At 41.0% G+C, this 18,511-nt stretch overlaps 1 protein-coding gene across 1 annotated transcript in view; it reads left to right on the forward strand.

Annotated features, from left to right (window-relative positions):
- The window catches only part of CPEB1 (cytoplasmic polyadenylation element binding protein 1), a 72,353-nt gene that overhangs the window by 30,729 nt on the left and 23,113 nt on the right, over positions 1-18,511 (forward strand). Inside the window, exon 3 of the mRNA XM_036769581.1 lies at positions 4,457-4,645. Within this exon, the coding sequence (XP_036625476.1) occupies positions 4,457-4,645 (189 nt within the window). The remainder of the gene's footprint in view (positions 1-4,456; positions 4,646-18,511) is intronic.

An 18,511-nucleotide genomic window follows, 5' to 3' on the forward strand; every position in this document is an offset into this window, starting at 1 on the left:
AAAGCAATCTGGGTGGTTTTCCTTTATGATTTCTGGTAATCTAGTATTCAGGCTTTTTGGTTGGGTCATGGATTTTAGGGAGTCTGATTCTTAAAATAGCTGTATTTGTTTTCAAGGTCAGTTGTTTTTGGTTGTAGTATTTTCATGTGTTTTCTTACTTGCCTAATGGAGTCAGTGATTGCCCAACTTTATTTTTCATGGAGCTCATTATTTAAGTAAACTTTTCCACCTTCTGTTTTAAAGTGTTGTTCCTTTAAGACTCTATTCTAATTTCATTTATCACTTGTTTCTCTTCTAATCATTTTAATAGTCCTTGTGGACAAGTTATTTTTGACTCTGAGAACTGCTTATACTTGTGGAGGTTACTGTACTGGAATTATATATTAGATTTCTCTTGACTCATATTTTTTAAAACTAAGTCCTTAAACCTTTTTCCATGATGAAAATCTGTATTAATGTTTGGATAATTTGAGATGAACGATAATTCTTCTTTTATGACAACAGTAATAATATTTAACGCAACTCTGAAGTAGTTGCTATTATCCTCATTATTATAGCATATAATGTCCTCCTACTACAGGTGCCCAGAGCCCATCTTGGCTGAGTGCTCCCATAACATGGATAAGGTGAGAATCAACTCTAATCTTTCCACTGAGACAGAAGACTATCAGGCCTTCTGTCTGCCCTGTACCCTAAGAACTTCTGGGCCTCTCCATATACCGTAAAACCAAACTTTGCTTTGCATTATTTCCTAATGTCAGTTCTCCTAGAGAACAGAGATCGTCTTGCTTTTTCCATTTGTATCTCCAGGGCTTAACAGTTTTTTGACACATGCTAAGTGCCTGATAAATACTTCCTCATTTATTTTACAGATGAATACACTGAGGCTGAGAGAAATTAAGTAACATGCCCAGAGTCCCCTAGCTAGAAAGGATTTGAGGCACTCAAATTCAAACTTGGGTCTTCCTGACTGTAGATGCACCACTTTCATGCCACCTTTTCTGTGACTTCTGTTATCTTTTCCAGTAACTGTGATGAATTTCTTCTTGGGTGAATCTCCTCTTCTCTATTCCTATTTGAGTATTCCTATGATGTCAAGGTCGTCTGTTCTTTTCTATCTAAATTTCTTTTTGAGATAGCATCTTTCTTTACTAGTGGTTTTGTGATTATATTCTCTTCATCCCCAACCTCTTGGCTGAATCCAGTTCCTCTCTCTAGTCTATAATACAATATGTACCTTCAGGCTTGATATTTCTGATGTTTTGACTCTTGTTTTTCTCACTACACATATAGAGCTTAATGATTTCCAAGTAGCAATTTCTTTGTTTGAATTATGCCAGTTCTCCATTCCCATTGAAAAAGTTCTGAATCACTGCAAGTCTTTTCTCACTGGGGAGCCCCTTTCCCCCTAATGGCTAATTCCTCTTAATTCCTATTTTGGTCCATATCATATACTACTACCAAATTAATCTTGATAGAGCATCACTTTCACTTTAGCAGTCCCCGGCTTGAGAAAGTAGTTCTTTCCTCTTGCTTAATTCAGCAAACCTCTATGTGCCAAGGATTGTGCTAAATACTTGAGTTTCAAAAACAGAAAAACTGTTTCCCTCACGTGGCTTAAATTCCCCGGGACGACCCTATAGTGGGTCCTCTCTGAGCAAGTCCAAACTCTTCAGTCTCTCAAGGCTCACTAATAGTCTGGTTTCACAAATCTTCAGTTTAAAAAAAACCAGCAACTAATCTATTGAGAGCAAATGAATAGAGATAAGTTGATGGAACAGAATTACTGAAGAATTTTAAAGGTGACTGTAAAGAGAGAATAGTAGAAGCAAAATATTTTTAGCTATGTTTGCTAAAGGTGAGAGCTCCATTGGAATGAGGTCTCAAGGAATTCTAAATGGTATGGCATTAAGGAGGATCTTACCTAGCCTGTTAGAAAAAAAATGAAAAAGAAAAAAAACACATGAAAAGAGTTTATTAAAGATGCTCCATTTGTGGGTGAAGGTGTATTGGTGCATATGATGCAGCACAGGATGAGGAGTGCTTTTCTGCAGTCCTGGGGTGTTGTTTGCAGCAACCAAGAAGAATGCTGGATGACATGATTGAAGCAACGTTGAAATGTCTTGGAAGGAACTTCTTTGGTAGAGTGGAAGAAATCTGATTTTGAGTTAGGACCTGCATTTGCAACTTGCCTCTGATGCTTCCAGCTTTGTCGACTTGTGCAAGTCACTTGAATGTCTCTGGGTCTTAGCTTCCACATCTGTTAAACAAGGAAGTTATACTAGATGACCTAAGATCCCTTCCAGCTTTTTAAGTCCATGGGGATTTTAAATCCCAAATAGGTCTACCTCAGTCTGCTACAATGATTCTCCTTTCTCCCCACCCTGTAAGCTTGGGCCCCTACACAGGGAGTGCTGCAGGAGGCTTGGTGCCAGCTACTTCTGCAGGAGATGGACTGTTCTTGCCCTTTTCCTCTCCACCCCCCTTCCCTGCCAGCATGAGAGAATTCATGATGTTGCTCTCTATATGCTAGTTGCTTGTCTCCACTGTAGTTTACTTAGGGGAGGTCTACTGTGACTTGTGTTCCATCTAGCTACCTCAGAACCATCTGTCCTGGACCTAGGATTCAACCTGTGCTTTATGGAGCTAGCAGTTTTGGGTGGGATTTGTTCTATCAGCAGATCTCTTTTCTATGGGAAAAACTATGTGTTAAAACAATAGTGGAGGATCAGTGTCGCAGGCCAGTGTCTTCAGAGAGAAAGGGAGATAGTGGTTGGGAAGTTGTTTTTCATGGGAGATAAATACCTGGTTCAGGGTGGTACCTCATTGAATAGGGGAGTGACTGTACCTGTCAACATACACAATAATGGCTGACTATACCTCTTGCCTGGCAACCTCACTAGATTGGAAGTAGACTGTGTTCCATAAAGAGTGTTGGGAGCAGGGTGGGGCAGTGAAGGTTAAGTTGAAAGAGAAAGGGTCAGCATGGAGGAAGAACAAGGGCTTTCTTGTTCCATTTCAAAGGAGTGATAGCTGTCCCTGTTGTACTTCCTGACCCTCAAAGTAATGAGTGATTGCTGCAGTACTAAGCTAGGAATAGCCATAGACTACTGAAGGCGGATTAAGAAGAGAAGATACAATGGGAAGTTTGGATTTCTTCTGTTTTCTAGACAGCTTAGTTTATAAGCAAGTATCTTTTTAGTGATTCAGACTTGTATGTGGAATGTTGTTTGTTGTGGGATTTAACAACCTGCAGCATCTGTCCCTTGTTTTTGTCTTTTCAGATGCTAAACATGTAATATTTTCTTAGTCTTGATTCGTGAATATCCTCCCTAGGAGAGTCACAAAAGAGAAAACCTACCTTGTGGATAGGTGGCTATTCATTTAATGGGGTGTATACCCTATTTGGGGCAAAGAGGAGATTGGTTGGTAGCAAGAGGCGGGGGGGGGGGGTGCTCCTTTTCTAGGCAGGGTTTCCCTTGCTCCATAAGTTAAAGGGAAATGTCATCTGAAATATGACAATGTTATAAAGCAAGCATGCGCCCTTCTTGAGAAGGGGGTACCAATTGCTGAACCCTGACCACATTCCTCCCTGTTAGTTTGGTTTAAGACCAGCCCTCCCAGGTTAGGTACTTAAGATCTGGGGCTTACATTTCGGTTTTCTGAAGGTTATCCACATTATTCAGTGGTAAGCAGTGCAGTCAGGGAGGTACTGGGGCCAAGCTGAAGCAAATAGATTATGCTAGCAGAATTGTGAAGCTTTGCATTGGGCTGCTAAATCAGGGCTCAAGCCGGCAGCTGGAGAGTGTCCAGGACTAAAGTGTTTTTGGTTTTCAGGGAGGGGAGGGTACTAGAGTGGAGCAGCAGCAAACAAGCATTGGGTTCAGTCTTTGTCGGGGTGCTCTTGTTATTGTGGTCAAAGGATTTCAAGCCAGCGGCTGCCAGCAGCAGCTCTGCTATAGCTCACGGGCCTGTTTTTCTGCCTTTCTGGCTTGGCTGAGCCAAACTGCACCTTTTATCTTCCTGTCTGCTGTGCCGTCTTGTCTCTGGAAGGGAAGTCTCCTTGCTGTTTTCTCCTCCCCTCCCCACCCCTCTAGTTCTAGGAGATGATGCCGCTCTATTGCATGCGTTGCTGATGTCACTGGCAGCGGGGTACGCATCAGCAGCCTGATCACATGCTGGCCCAGTCAGTAATGCAGACGGGATAGGTGTATGTGGGGTGGGGGGTGGGAGGTTGTATGGCAGCCGCTCTAGACCTGATGCCCTAAAAGTGCTGGGACAGTGGCTGCAGTACCCTGATAGCCTGGATTGGAAGCCTGCGGCTTGAGGAAAACTCTCTTTAATATATCTAATATAGACATAGTCATATACATAATATATGATCAAAAATATATATATAATATATTTTAAACACCACCCTTAACTCTTGAGCTCGTGTCTGTTCTATCCAAAACAGACTTCCCAGACTCTGAAGGAACAGTTACAAGCAGGATGCTTTTCCCCACCTCTGCGCAAGAATCTTCCCGGGGCCTCCCGGATGCAAATGACCTGTGCCTTGGCCTGCAGTCCCTCAGCTTGACAGGGTGGGACAGACCATGGAGTACCCAGGACTCTGATGCTGCAGCACAGAGCAGCCCACAATCGGGTGAGTGAATTGGGGCCTGGAAGGTGGGGGGTGGGGGTGTGTGTGTGCAGCTGACATTCGCAGCAACAGTTGTCGGATTTTCTCTTTCCCTGTCTTTATCCTCTGTTATCATGGAGTTGTTTTGCAGAAATGAGAATGTGAGGAAAAAACAGCTTGTGTTTGTAGAGAGCCTTTTTTTTCCCTTTCAATATTATAAATGCCCAAAGTTTTTATACTTCTGAGGGTCTGTGGGCAAGTGATCGGAAGGCAACTAATGTTTGTCTTTTTTCTAGAAATTATTAGAGTAACCCACAAGTGCCTAGTTCCATCTTGGAGATGATGTAGCAAAACACTTTTAGATGGGGGAGGGGAAGGAGAGAGGGGGTTGAACATTTAACATCAGACTCACATTTCTTGTTTGTTAACATGTAAAGAGGGGTGTGTGTGTGTGTGTGTGTGTGTGTGTGTGTGTGTGTGTGTGTGAGAGAGAGAGATTGAGACTGAGACAGGGGAGAGAGAGAATGGTCTCAGAATATCAGCACAGGATGAATTTTAACTTGCTGATATTGCAGCCGTGCTGCATTTAGAATGTATTTGTCTTTAAGCTAGAGAGATGGTGGGAGATGGGGACTTGACCTTTAGAGGTGGTGGTTTTAGGGGCAGGTGTGGAAGGAAATTCCTAACTTGGGGCCCCACCCCTCATCCCAAAGGTCCCAGTTCTATACAATTGATGGGCAAACATATCTTCCTTACCTTTTTACTCATTTCTCATGTGACTTTCAATGAAGGATCATTGATTAGACCCAGTTTAGGATAAGTAGCGGGAAACTTAACTTTGAAAATGGCTTGGAAAAGTGGGGGTGGGGGGGGAAACAACCTCTTTAAGCCTTTGTGGCTTTAGTGGGGGAGAAAGTTCTTATTATATCCATTAGTACCCTCCAAAATGTGGCAATGTTGTTTTAGCTTCTTTTTTTGGAGGGAGGGGAAAGGGATAGGCCTAGCTCTAGTGCAAGTCTTCAAGTGCTTTGCAAAGCTTGGTGAATTTGTATGTCTGAGCATTTTAATGCCCAATTGGTAGTTTTGATTAAAAAAGAGGCATAGAGTTTTTAAAAAGAGGCTTTAAAATTTGTGTGGGTGAAGGAGAGGATATACTGTGATTGTTTGATCTCTTCTCTCTGTTCCTTCCTAGGTAGCATTGAGTAGTCAATCAGTGCAATACCCAGCCTTTTCAGGAGGGTTAGCAACTTTGTCATACTTCTTTTGGGGTCAGATCATTGATGATGGGTGAACTCTTTAGGCCTAAGGTTCTCATAGCCCTTCCTTAGTGTTTAGATATGAAAGATGGTATGGTAAATCTATGTCTTTCTTTTGTACTATCTTCACTTAAAAGTGTTATAGAAGGTGCTAGCTTTAAGCTTATTTGCTAGATGGTGAATGCCTCCCTGCTCATGACTTGGGTATTTAGCAGTAGAATTTGCTCTTCCATCTTCTCTTTTCTGCCTCAGTGGTGTAGTAGCTTTCGTTTGAGCTATTTTAACAGTAGTAGAGTTTAATTTATGTTAATCCATCTATGTTTCCTACCCAGACAGTCTTGTGATCAGTAGCACATGACTGTACTAGTAAGGGCTATAGCCTGTGGCTGTGGAACAGCAAACAGCTCCACATGGACATTAAGCCTGTGACCTTGCCCTTATAGTGGGACATTTTAATTTGTCATAGGCCAGATTGAATTTGTTGTCGAAACAACTGTTCCTTACTCTTAGAGTTTGGGAATTGGTGGCAGCTCCTTCTTTTCCATCTCTGTACTATGTACCTTCTTTGTAGCCTTCCAGTGAGTATACTGCCTCCTTGGATTAGGATGTAAAACTCCTACCACACAGCTGTGTTACCAGATCTTTTTCTCACCAACAAAGCAAGAACATTCAGCCCACGTTTTTTGCCCACACTGCTTCCCTAGCCCTAGGACTAGATGGACTCCTTTAGAGAGAGTAGGAGTTCTGATAGGTCAGTAACCATCCTCCTTCATAAAGATAGGGTTGGAGAAAAAAGTGTATGGGATATTTGGTTGTTACTGGACATGTGATGCCATCTGATATGAGAGTGCATTTGGAAGTGCACTCTCCAAGCAAGGTGAATGTCTTAGTTGTGCCTATACAAATTCGAAAATCCCATGGTTGTTTACTTAGTCTGTATTCAGTGATGTGAAGCTTTGTCCTCCAAGAGAAACTTGCTAACCATTTTCTGTAACCCCCAAGTATTCAGACAGCTTGGGGAAAGGGGTTAGAATGCAGCAGGATTTTTTAAAAGTTCATAGTATTAGACTGTTAGCTCTAGAAGGGATTTTAGACATATTGTCTAATCTCCTGTCTCCCCTCACATTCCCTCAAACCTTCCAAGGATTTTTTTTATTTGCATGACAATCCTTGATTTATTAAAACTAAGGAGAATCAAAAATTGCCCTTTAAAGCAACCTTTATCAAAGACGAGACTCTTCTAGCTATGGGTTTTTGTTTTTGATATCTCAAATCTATGTTAAGAGATAACTCCGTGTTACTGGCTGCAGGAATTCTGGTACCTCTACCAAGTCAGCACTGACTTGGGTTTGTCCATGTAAACTCTCCTTGGTCTGTTTCCATCTTGTTTCTGTGTATTAAATGCTCTGCCATCTCAATACTGGGGTGGGTTGATTGAGTAGAGTTTCTTGTTCATTGCATGTTTGTGGAGATTGGCTTATTTTGGGTAGATCTTGAGGCTCTGAGTAAGATCTAAGATGATCAAGTCATTTGGGAGCAATTTTTTGGAGGGAGGAATGGGGCTGATGGAGACATGTAAATGTTACAAATGTTATCTACAGCTTTGCTCAGGGCAGTAATATTTAGGAAGCTGGTTGAAGTCATTGAGTAGTCATTCTGCCCACCTAAGTAAAACTTGTCTAGTTTCATATAAAAGTAGTTAATTTGAAGGATCAAATTATGAGCATACCTCTCTAGAGGGGTTAGACCTTTGGCAAGTACCTTCTTTTGACTCATTATTTTTCAAAGTTGGAATAAGCACTCTCCTAAGCAAATGAGGAATCCTGGAGGCCAGGATATCGCTCCTAATGTTAGGGCTATTCTGTTTATCCTTGCTCAGTCAGTACAGAAACTGAGGATTCAGCCTGGTGTTTTCTCTTGCAGTGGGGTTATCTTCATAAAGGAGCATTTACCAACAGAGCTGGCATCTCTGGGGAATTGACATTTGTCCAGGTTGGTAATCCTCACCTCCTAGGATAGAAATAGCTAGCAAACGTGATTAAAAATTCTCAGGTCAAAGGAGCCTTTGATGTTAAAGGAGACTGCATCTCTCCTCAGAATGTCTTGTAAGATCCTAAAAATTAACCTCCTTGGTTCTGCTACCTGTCCCAATTTCTGATCAGTCAATCCACTGGTGCTGCCATCATCAGGCTTGTCCAGTGTCTGCCATCTGGAGCCGACTAGGGAAAGAGCTGAGTTGTCAGCACTCTTGGTTGGGGCTGCAGCCCTGATTTCTTCCAAGTAGCTTTTCACATGAAACCTTATTACAACGAAACCTATATCAATATTTGCTGCAGCATCTTAGATTCTAGGGCTGTAGATAATGTCGCTCTTGCAATAGGTGAGCTCTCCTGTAACTCTGAGGTGTGTGTTTTGGTGTACTTATTAATTTTCAAGGTCTGAAGAGAAATACCCAACATGGAATGTGTATGTGTTGCTTATATAAACATAACTCACTTATCTGGACTATCGTGGTCAATACTGCCTATTTGATTTCCTATATTCCAAAGCCAGATGGATTAAAATCATGTCAGGTCAACTGGATGGAAACTTCCCTTTGTATATCACTGGGTCAGCATAGCTTACGGTGGGGAAACATTTTCTGTGTGTAGAAATGTTAAATGTAGCTGGGGACACCAATGATGTTCTTGAATCAATTGGCAGGAGCATGTCCAGTCCCTATGAGTAAAACAGTGGCCACTATGGGAGGACCTAAAGCAGGGTTTGGCACACTGTGGCCTAATCTATACTTGGTGCAGCCAGAGTCGAAGAATGATTTTTACATTTTTAAATACAACAAAACTTTATTTAAAAATGTAAAAAAAATTCTTTGCTTAGCCTTTGTCTAGAGGAATCACGTGGTAGAAAGATCACTGACTTTAGAAGTAAGGAGATCTGAGTTCTAGTGCTGACTCCTCCATCATCTGTGACCTTGGGCAAAGTACATGTCTCATGTTCCTAGTTTGTAAGAGAGTTTGAATTAGGTGACCGCATAATGTGGGGTCCATGCTTTTAAAAAAAAATTATAACTTTTTAAATATAATTAGTTTCTTTTGTAACCCTATATATTTTATTTACCTTAGGGATTTAAAAACATTATTCTTAGAAGGGGTTCATAGGCTTCAGCCGACTGCCAAAGTGGGTTGCAACTCTAAGGTTAAAAGCCCCTGATATAGAAGGATATTCAGCCTTCAGAGGGCTGCAAGTAGGATGAATTGGTGGAATTTCGAGGCCTATTGTAGTAGTTAGAGTTCAGAAATGCAATGTGTGCTGCCTTGGTATGGTAGGAGTGAATACCACATCTCTGGGCTATCTTCAAGAAAAACTTAGGGCAGTTATTGGGGTTGGTATAGATGGGACAGAATTCATACTTCAGGTAGTCATCTATGTTTCTGTGATGGCTGAGGTTGCTTATACTTATATCCTTCTAATACTATAACAGTTCTTTGGGGTATTTGGGATTAGGGCAGTATCTGTTCTCGAAAAGGGAAAGTGTTATAATGACCTTGTGGCTTCAAACTTTGGTTATACTTAGAAGAAAAAATGAGCCTTTGTAAGAAGATTTTTGGGAGGCTCTGGGAGATGATTGAGTAGGTGTGAGGGGTGTTATTGGGGTGTAGAAGATGGGAAGTACAGATTTATAACATCTGGGATTTAGAAGCATTACTTTTGAAACTAGCTAGGTGGGACCAGACAGTAACAGAGACAAGAAACCAAGCTAAACTGGGGAAGAGTGGGGCAGGAATGAGTTACATATTCATGGAAATGTTGGAGGAAATTAGTTACTGCTAGAAGAATGGTGAAGCTCAGCATTGGAGATAAAGGTTTAAGAATTTTGTGGGAAGATAGCAGCTTTACAGTAGGCCCCAAGTCTGGGGGAAAGAAATCATATTGTTTATGTATTTAGATTAATTTTAATACTGTGTGATGGAGTTAGCTATGTGGCACCTACATTTATCTAATTAAAAAAAAAACTCTGCCTTCCCATATGTATTGGGCATTGTCCTTTTTAGATACTTGGATAAAATTGAGCCCACTGGTTATACTGTCTTATTACTTTATTAGATCTTTCTCTTAATAGTAAGGAAAACTGTATGTTCTTGTTCCTTTACCTACATTACTACATAACTTCCTGGTAATGTGCCCATTTGAGGCCTGGAATCACTGTTAATGATTTAAACCCTCAATTCTGTACCAGAATATTCCCCTTCTAGGACACTCACCTAGATTTAGAATAAGCATCCTGACCTGAGGAATTGGTGTTATGAAGAATGTTGTTTAGCAGAAATGTTGGGGGAAGGGAATGGACTAGATTAGTGGTAAGACAGCCCTATTTGGTGGTGTTTATTTTAGATCAGATTCCCATCTATCTACATGAGCTTTGGGCTGGTATGGTATTGGGGTACATTGGACGACTGATGGGTAGATAGGGCCTTTAAAAAGCTTGAGCATTTGTTGTCTCTGTGACCCTGATCCTGCCACTCCCTACGCTAGTGGCTTTGTGCTGCTGGGGAATGCATTAGAAAGTTCCGGTGGTGACTCAGCTGTAAAATCCACAGGAGCTGGCAAAGGAGGATGAAAGTAGAGAAAGTTAACAATTAGTCTAAAAATATTATTGCTGATTTGGTCTCCCACAGCCTCAGTGCTATCGTATTAATGAGCCTGCAATCCTGATCTAGGCACTTAGCTCACCACGACTTGCCTGAGATGTATCTGCAGCCCCTGCCAGGCACAGGCTGGATGTGAACAGGGACAGTAGTTCCTCTGCAACAGTAACAGTGTCTCCTTTTCATCGATTACATTGGGCATATCAAGCTGATTTTTAGCCATTAAAACTAGATTTAAGTTGTGAATTTAAAGCAGACTTTTCTAGCATGTTTTAATACTGTGTTTCTTTCAGTTGAGTTAGAAACGTAGGACTTCAGAATCTGGAACATAAGCAGCTTTTGCAATTAATGTGGATTCTAGAATGTAGTGACTTTTCTACTGTGCTTTACAATTGTAATGGTAACAAGTGGCAATGAGACTTTTGGGTACATGTCAGCTGTATTATTCACCAACTCCTCCAACTAACACTGCTTCCTTAGGATTTTGGCAGGTTGCTTAAGAGGAGCATAAGAGTAGCAGCTGTGACATCTATCAGTGGTAGAATTTCTCTGCCTACTGTGGCAAGAGAGACCTGCTAATTTCACTGACTGTAATTTATCTGACGTGGAATATTCCACATCCAAAAACTGGGTCAGGGAGACCTTGGAAGTATGGCTATTCCCCCAGAAGTCAGGCATTGCCCATCTCTTTCTGTAAGTGATGAGGAGGACAAGGTCAGAGGGTGAAGAAGGTTTTGTTGTCGATGTTCAGCACAGCATTGCACCATCCAGCATGGCCCCAACTCTGCAATGGTCTTTATAAGCCAGGATCATGAAGGGCTTCACCCACAGAGGGAAGAAATTCAGAAGGCCCTTTTTCGTTTACTCCTATAGAAGTCTAAACCTAAAATAAATTAGAACATGCCTAATACCTAATGCTAACAAAAAAATCTTGGTACAGAAGGAAGAATCCTTGTCGCCACTTGTTTGAACATAAATGTAGTCATTAATAACATTGATCGTATTATGAAGTCTTATGCTTCATTAAGCATGTACCCAGAGGCTTGGTTTCCGTGGACATTTTGAACATGGATGAATGGGGTTAAATTAGGATGACCTCTTTTTAAAAATGCTAAGTTGCTTCATAGAATTTGCCACTTCTGTTCTGTTAGAGGTCATTTTCATTGTTTGTGGGAAACTGAAGCACAGGGGATGAGGACTTGTCCTAGAGATTTTGGTCCAATGCAGAACAAGAATTAGAACCTAAACATCCTGGTGAATGTTGCAGTGCTCAGATGGATCTCTAATGTCATTAGTGGTGTATATTCTCTGCAGCAGTATGACTCAAAACCCATTCACGATCCTTCGTTGTGTTCACTTTTGTCCATGTATTTCCATAAATTTGTTGCTGAAGCTGTGCTTTGATTCTCTTAACAACCTGTGGATACTAATGAAATATCAGGGGTACCTGTTGATTATTTCTCTTATTACATGACCCACTTAGCCTTTTTTCTTACCACATACTTCTTGGGCATTCACTACAGTCTTCTTACTGAGTAGCTCATTGTTGATAATGCGTTCAGCCTGCTTGCAACCACTGTGTACTTTTCTTTGCCAATTGGTGAGCCTCAGCTTCAGTTCTTCGAATACTAAGTATTTTGATTTATATCCTACAAGATAAACAGATTTCCCAAAGGCAATCTGTCCTGCCCTTGGCCCAAGTCAGTATTCTTAGAGATAAGCGCTACAAGTCGTCCCTCCAGTGTCATATCCTTGTCCAAATAGCAGCCATTTTTCATCTCTGGTCTTTTTTACATGCTTAGTTAGACTGAAATTCTGAGTAATTGGGAATTATGAATGCTAGTTCAGGTGAATGTTGCTGGATTCCACTTGGTTCTTTCCATTGCCCACCATAGTGATGTATGTCATGTTGGTTCGTCATGTGTCAGACAAAGATAACTAAAATCTGGTCTGTGGTCTCAAGTTGATTATTAGTACACGATAATACAAAGCAAAAAAAGTGAGAAATATAAGTTGATAGTAACGATAGCTGATTTTTATATAGTGTTTTTAAATAATTCTCCTTTGATGTCCAACATAGCTTGATTCCTTCCATCTCCAGTGTCTAAAAACATGCTTAGACCTCCACATCAGTTAATCTTGGAAAACAGTTCTAGTAATATGACAACATAGAAGCCAGATTTTTAAGGTTGAGTTGATCTTGAATTCAAGAATTTGGCCATGAAAGGAGGCCTATTGTTTAGGGTACATACGGTTAAGAGCAGGCTTTTTTTTTTTTTAATGTGAAAGTCTAAGTGTGATTTTAGACCTTGGAAATGAAAGGAATAAAGGTATAATCAATCAGTAAGTATTCCATGTGCCTACTGTGTGCTCTGTATTGTGCTAGACTTGTGGATAACAAATTCAAAGAATGATTCTCCACTCAATGAGTTTGCATTCTATCTGGCAGCAACACGTCAGGTAGACTGGAATGGTGAGAGATCCGAGGTAGGACGCCAATTAGAATGCTGTTGCAACAATTTAGGTAAGAGGTGATGGCTGAAGGCTTGACCTAAGGTGGTAGCTGCGTGAGTAGAGAGACTGGTCAGGTGGGAGAAAGGGTAAGACTTTGCAACTGATCGGACATGTAGGGTAGGGAATTGAGGTAGGTAGGGTAGAGTTGAGAATAATGCCGAAATTGGAAATTTGAGACACTGGAAGGATTATGGTACCTTCGGTGGAAATAATGGAGTTTGGAAAATGGGAGGGTTTGGGGAAAAGTTCACTTTCTTACACATGTTGAGTTTAAGATATCTCTGTAGTATCTAGTTTGAAGTGTCCAATAGGCAATTGGAAATTTGGGACTGGAGGTAAAGAGAAGAGACTGGACCTGGGTATGTAGATTTGGGAGTTACCTGCATAGAGATGATCATTAAACTCATGGGAGCTAACTCATCAGTTCCAAGTTACTTAGAGGGTATAAATGCAGATAATTGTAGAGTGGAGTCCTGAAAGAGATGGGGGGGGGATGGGGTTCTTTGCAAATATGTGATAATTTGTCCACTGAGACAAGGGAGGAAGAATGGAGAAAGATGCAGGGAAAATTGGAGGAAGGAAATTAAAGGGAACTTATATTAGATGATCTTTAGAGTTAGGAGGAAGGGATTTCTGGAAAGGGAGGGTTGTGGTTTGGCTGGTCTCAGGGCTTTAAGGTATTTGTGGCATACTGAAGGTAGGAGATCTATGTTCTGTAGAATCCGACATTACTTGTATGATCATGGACATATTACTCTGAGAGCCTAAATCTCTATATCTGCAAAGTGGAGGTGGTGCTTGTACTACAAACTTTACAGGACTGTTGTGATTTGAAAGTACTCTTCAAACTTTACAACAGCGTACAAATGAGGTAAATGTAAGAAGTTTTAAACAGTTGCTGTGGGAAGTAGGACATAGTCAAGTGAAGAATAAAAAGATGGCTGCCATGAAGGTCAAGGACTCATTCCATATCATCATTTTGTGACTTTGGCAGCTTTAAGTAGCCTGGGATTGGACCAAGTACAGAATGACTTACTTGGGGCTGATTAGCAAGAGGCTTCTGGGGTGTCAGCAAGAACATCACTTAAGTTCTTGGTGAGTGTGAAGTGTTGATGGCATCTTACAAGGTTCTGATAAAGGAGGGAATTGGCATTGTCAGGCAGGGTACTAGAGCTCTGACTTCCTATGTTGTGTCCTGATGATGCAGATCTTAAATATTTTGGTGGGGAGGCAGTGGGCAGCTGAGTGGAATGCTTAAGTAATTACTAGGAAAGTCATGCCATAGAACAGAGAATCCTATGGTGAAATAAGAGTGTAGCTGAGATGGGATTAGCATTTTATTACACTAGGATGGGCAAATGAGTCCTGGAGTGATAGAGTGCAGGACTTAGGCCAGTGAAGTGTAAGCTTCTTGGAGACAGAGATGCTGTCATTGCTGTCTTTATATCCCTAGGACAGTGTCTGGCCACAGAGTGCTTAATAAATGCCTGGGGATTAAGTTGGGAAGAACTTTAGTTTAGTTCCCCTTCCCCCCTTATTCCTGAAACAGGAATAATCTTGTGGCCTCAGAGAAATCGGCAAAGCTAAGTGCTTGTGCAAGAAGCAGCCATCATCTAGCAGTGATTGATTTTATTAAGAAGAGTTAGTATTTACATAGCATGCAAAAACTTTCCAACATTCTGAGCACTAGTTTAGGCCCTAAGGATACAAAAATGAAAGGGGCCTCTGGGCTGATAAAGCTTAGATTATATCACAGGAAGGAAGATGTACACATAGAACAGTGTGCAAAGCATATACATGGTAGCTTTAGCAGGGAGGCACTATCAGCCTCAGATCATGTAGGTGGGTAGTATTTAAGCTGAACTTTGAAGGAAATTAGAGATTGATTCTAAGAGGCAGAAGCATGGGGGACATGCTTGGCAAAGGAATGGGATAGCAACTGGATCTGTGATTTTATGGACTTATTGGAAAATCCCCAAATGAGAAAATTTCATCTTACCATCTCTGTGACCTAGTCTTTGTGAGTTGCCAACAACACCGAAAAATTGAAGGACCTCATTTTCAAAGGTTGGAAGACCAAGATGTGTCAGATGTATGATTTTTGGAGCTAGGTAGAATATCGGATAGAGTATGGGATTTGGATCAGGAAGACCTGAGTGGAAATCCTGCCTCAGGCATTAGTTGTGTGACTCAGGGATAAGTCACTGGACCTCTCTAAGCCTCAATTTTCCCTTTTGTAAAATGCAAGTAATAGCTCCTATCTCCCAGGGGTGAGGGCCAAAGAAGATAATATTTGTAAGGTGATGTGCAAACTTTGAAGTGCTCTGTAAAGGTAGTTACGAAATGTTTGCCAGCTATTTTTTGCCCAGGTCCTTCTGGCTCTGAGGCTGTTGCTGTTATACCATGATACCTCTGCAAAGGCATAGAGATGGGAAATGGAAGGTGGTTAACGAAGAATAGCAAGGAGGCCTGTGGTTGAACTATACAGCGCCTGAAAGAAAGGAATGCATAAAGAAAATAAGATGGTTATAGAACTAGGGTGAAAGGCTTTAAGTGGCAAACAGGGGTTAATATTGGAGTATATTGTGCAATTAAATAATGTGATCAGTCCAGATTTGATCACTTCTGGAGAGATACTTGAGGCAGGAAGACCCGTTAAGGCCATTGCCATGGTGTAGGGTAAGTGGTGTTTGAGGCCCAGAGCTAAGGAGGTGGCTCTCTGTGGAGAAAAGAGTGCTGAGGCCCAACCTGTGTGAGGGAGAAATCTGACAACTGACTGCACGTGTGGAGTGAAGCAAAGGGAAGAGTTGGGGATGATTTAAAGGAGGGTGGCACTCTCGATGGAAAGAGGAAGTTATCAAGGAGGCATGGGTTCAGGGGGAAGTAGGAACTTCTGGTGAGTAAAAAGGTGCAGTTATTCTTCAGCCCAAGGGCTCTTAACATTTTTTCTATCATGGATATCTTTGGCAGTCTGAAGCCTATTGACCTCTTTTCAAAATAATGTTTTTTAAATGAATAAAATAGGATTAGGAAAGAAACCAATTATATTAGAAATAGTTATCGAAATGTTAAAAAAACAATCAGGCTCACTGAGAACTCCTGCTTAAGATGAAGACTCAACAAAGGACTAAGATACTGCAGAACATCATGTTAATCTGTGTTACTGTGGTATAACTAAGACACCAAGGGTAAAGTCTCAGAAAGAACCATCTGCTCTCACTATCTAGCTCAGGTTGGAGGGGGGAAGGATAGAGAAGAGTAGAATCCTGAAAGGGATCAACTAAAATTTCTTGTGTACCTGAAAAGATGCTATGCGGAAGGGTTGCCATTGGCAAAATTGTGAAATAGTTTTCCCCCCATGTGTTTTCTTCTTAAGGCTCCTTTCACTTTCCTTAAAACTGCTCCCAAACCTCAGAACCAAGCTTCTGTTTTATACTTTTTCTACAGGACCTTTTTTTCCTACCAAAATTTCTTTATTGTATCTCTTAGTACCCAGGGTTCTTAACTTTCTCTTGCGCATCATGGATTCCCTTTGGCAGTTTGAAGCCTATGGACTGCTTCTCAGAATGTTTTGAAATGCAAAAAAGTAAAATACATAAAATTGCGAAGAAAACAAATTACATTGAAATAGTTGTAAGAAATCTGCATATACATGTATACTTAAAACAAGTTCATGAACCCTAGGTTAAGAACCTCTGCTGTATAGGAAGTTAGTGAACTCATTCATTTTTAGATTTGAATAGCTTTATACTACCTAAATGTGTTACTTCTCCAGGTGTTGGCTTAGAGGATAAGCTCAGGCAGGATGGTGTGCAGATCCAAAGACATGGGGATTGGGAGTTGCTGTGCTGAGATTTTTATCTTTTTCCCTCTTGTTTTGACCAAGAGCTGGGGTCTTACAGCTGTGGGATTTGAACATTGGACATCTCTACGGAAACAGAAAGATGTACTATTGAAAATAGATCATGGAGGGATTTCCTTTAGATGTAGACATGTGTTCCAGGTTCTCATTATCTTTGCCACATTGTAACCTTTTCTCATGTACCCAGCAGAGCTTTCTTCTTAGCCCTAGGTAATATTTAGCTTTGAGTAGTTGGGGTCTTTCACCATTGCTGTATCTATCTTTTGTATTGGAACTGCCCGTCATTCCTTCTCTCTGCCTCTGATCTTGAGAAGTTGGCTTCCTGGGGTGTGTTAGAGCTAAGGAATCGAATGCTTTTTGCTAAGTCATTCTTGTCCCTTGCCTTAACTTGTTCTTGTTCTAATCCTTAGTACTTGGCACTTGTGCTGTTGAGTAGATTAGCTCTACCATGGCTGGATCTATTGGCTATGTGATATTTTGTTGGTAAGTTACAAACTAGTGTTAGATTTTGGCTATGGATGTCTCCTAAGAACGGAGGGACAGAGCATCAGCTTTTCTGGAAAAGATGAAAGAGAGCAGGGGGAGGGCATTGACAGTTTTGTGGGAGCCTCATTCCTCGAGGGAGCCCAGTTTTTCTCATGTGGCCAAAAGCAGTCACATACTGCAAAAAATGTCCCAATGACAGCTAACTCCAGAATAAATGAGCTTCACTTGCTCTTACCTGCCTTTTGCCATCTGTCACTTTGGGGTATATAGTAGTGTAGGGCCTGCTTTCAGGGTCGTGACGTGGGAACTGTCTGGAAAAATTCGGGAAGGAGTCTTGTCTGAAAGCACTTCACAAAACAGACACTGTAGCACTTAAATTATTTTAAGCGCATTATCTCATTCACCTTCATAAATTTAGTGCTTAACCCCATTTTATAGATGAGGGAATAGGCTTTGTGAAATTGTGACTTGCCTAAGATCATTCAGTTAGTAAGTGTTTGAGGCTGGGGTCAGTCAGTCAACAAGCACTTGATACATGTTAGGTACCAAGTTAAGTACTGGGGGTTTAAAAAAAGAAGGACAAAAATGTGATCCTTGCTTCAAGGAGTTCACATTGAAAAGAGGCAGAGAGAGAAGACACAACAAGCAAATAGCAGTTTCCCTCTGTGTGTTTATATTAAATGAGAGGTAATCTCAAGAAAGGCACTAGTAGCCAGGGTAGAACAGCAAAGGCCTTCTGCAGAAAGAAGGTGGCATTTGAGTTGTCTTGGAGGAAACCAAGAGGAAGGCTGTTATGTGTAGGTGAGGAAGATTGGGTGGGGGAACAGTTGATGAAAAGGCACTGAATTAGGGAGATGGGAGTGGCAGCAAGTAGGTTAGTGTAGCTGGATCTTGGCATAGAAGACTGCAATGGTTCTGGCAGGTATTGGAAGTCCAGTCTAACACTCTTACTATATATTACTCTGCTTCTACAGCACATAAAATATTTAGCACCTGTTGTGTTAGGGTGGAGAGGAAATGAATACTTCATATAAAATTTCCCTTCTTTCAAAGAGGTTAGTCTAGTAAAGGAATTTTTAAAAATACTATTAAAATAAGATATACAATATTACATAATTTTGTTAGA

This window comes from Trichosurus vulpecula, chromosome 8, assembly GCF_011100635.1.
Source record: "Trichosurus vulpecula isolate mTriVul1 chromosome 8, mTriVul1.pri, whole genome shotgun sequence".
Lineage (NCBI taxonomy): Eukaryota > Metazoa > Chordata > Mammalia > Diprotodontia > Phalangeridae > Trichosurus > Trichosurus vulpecula.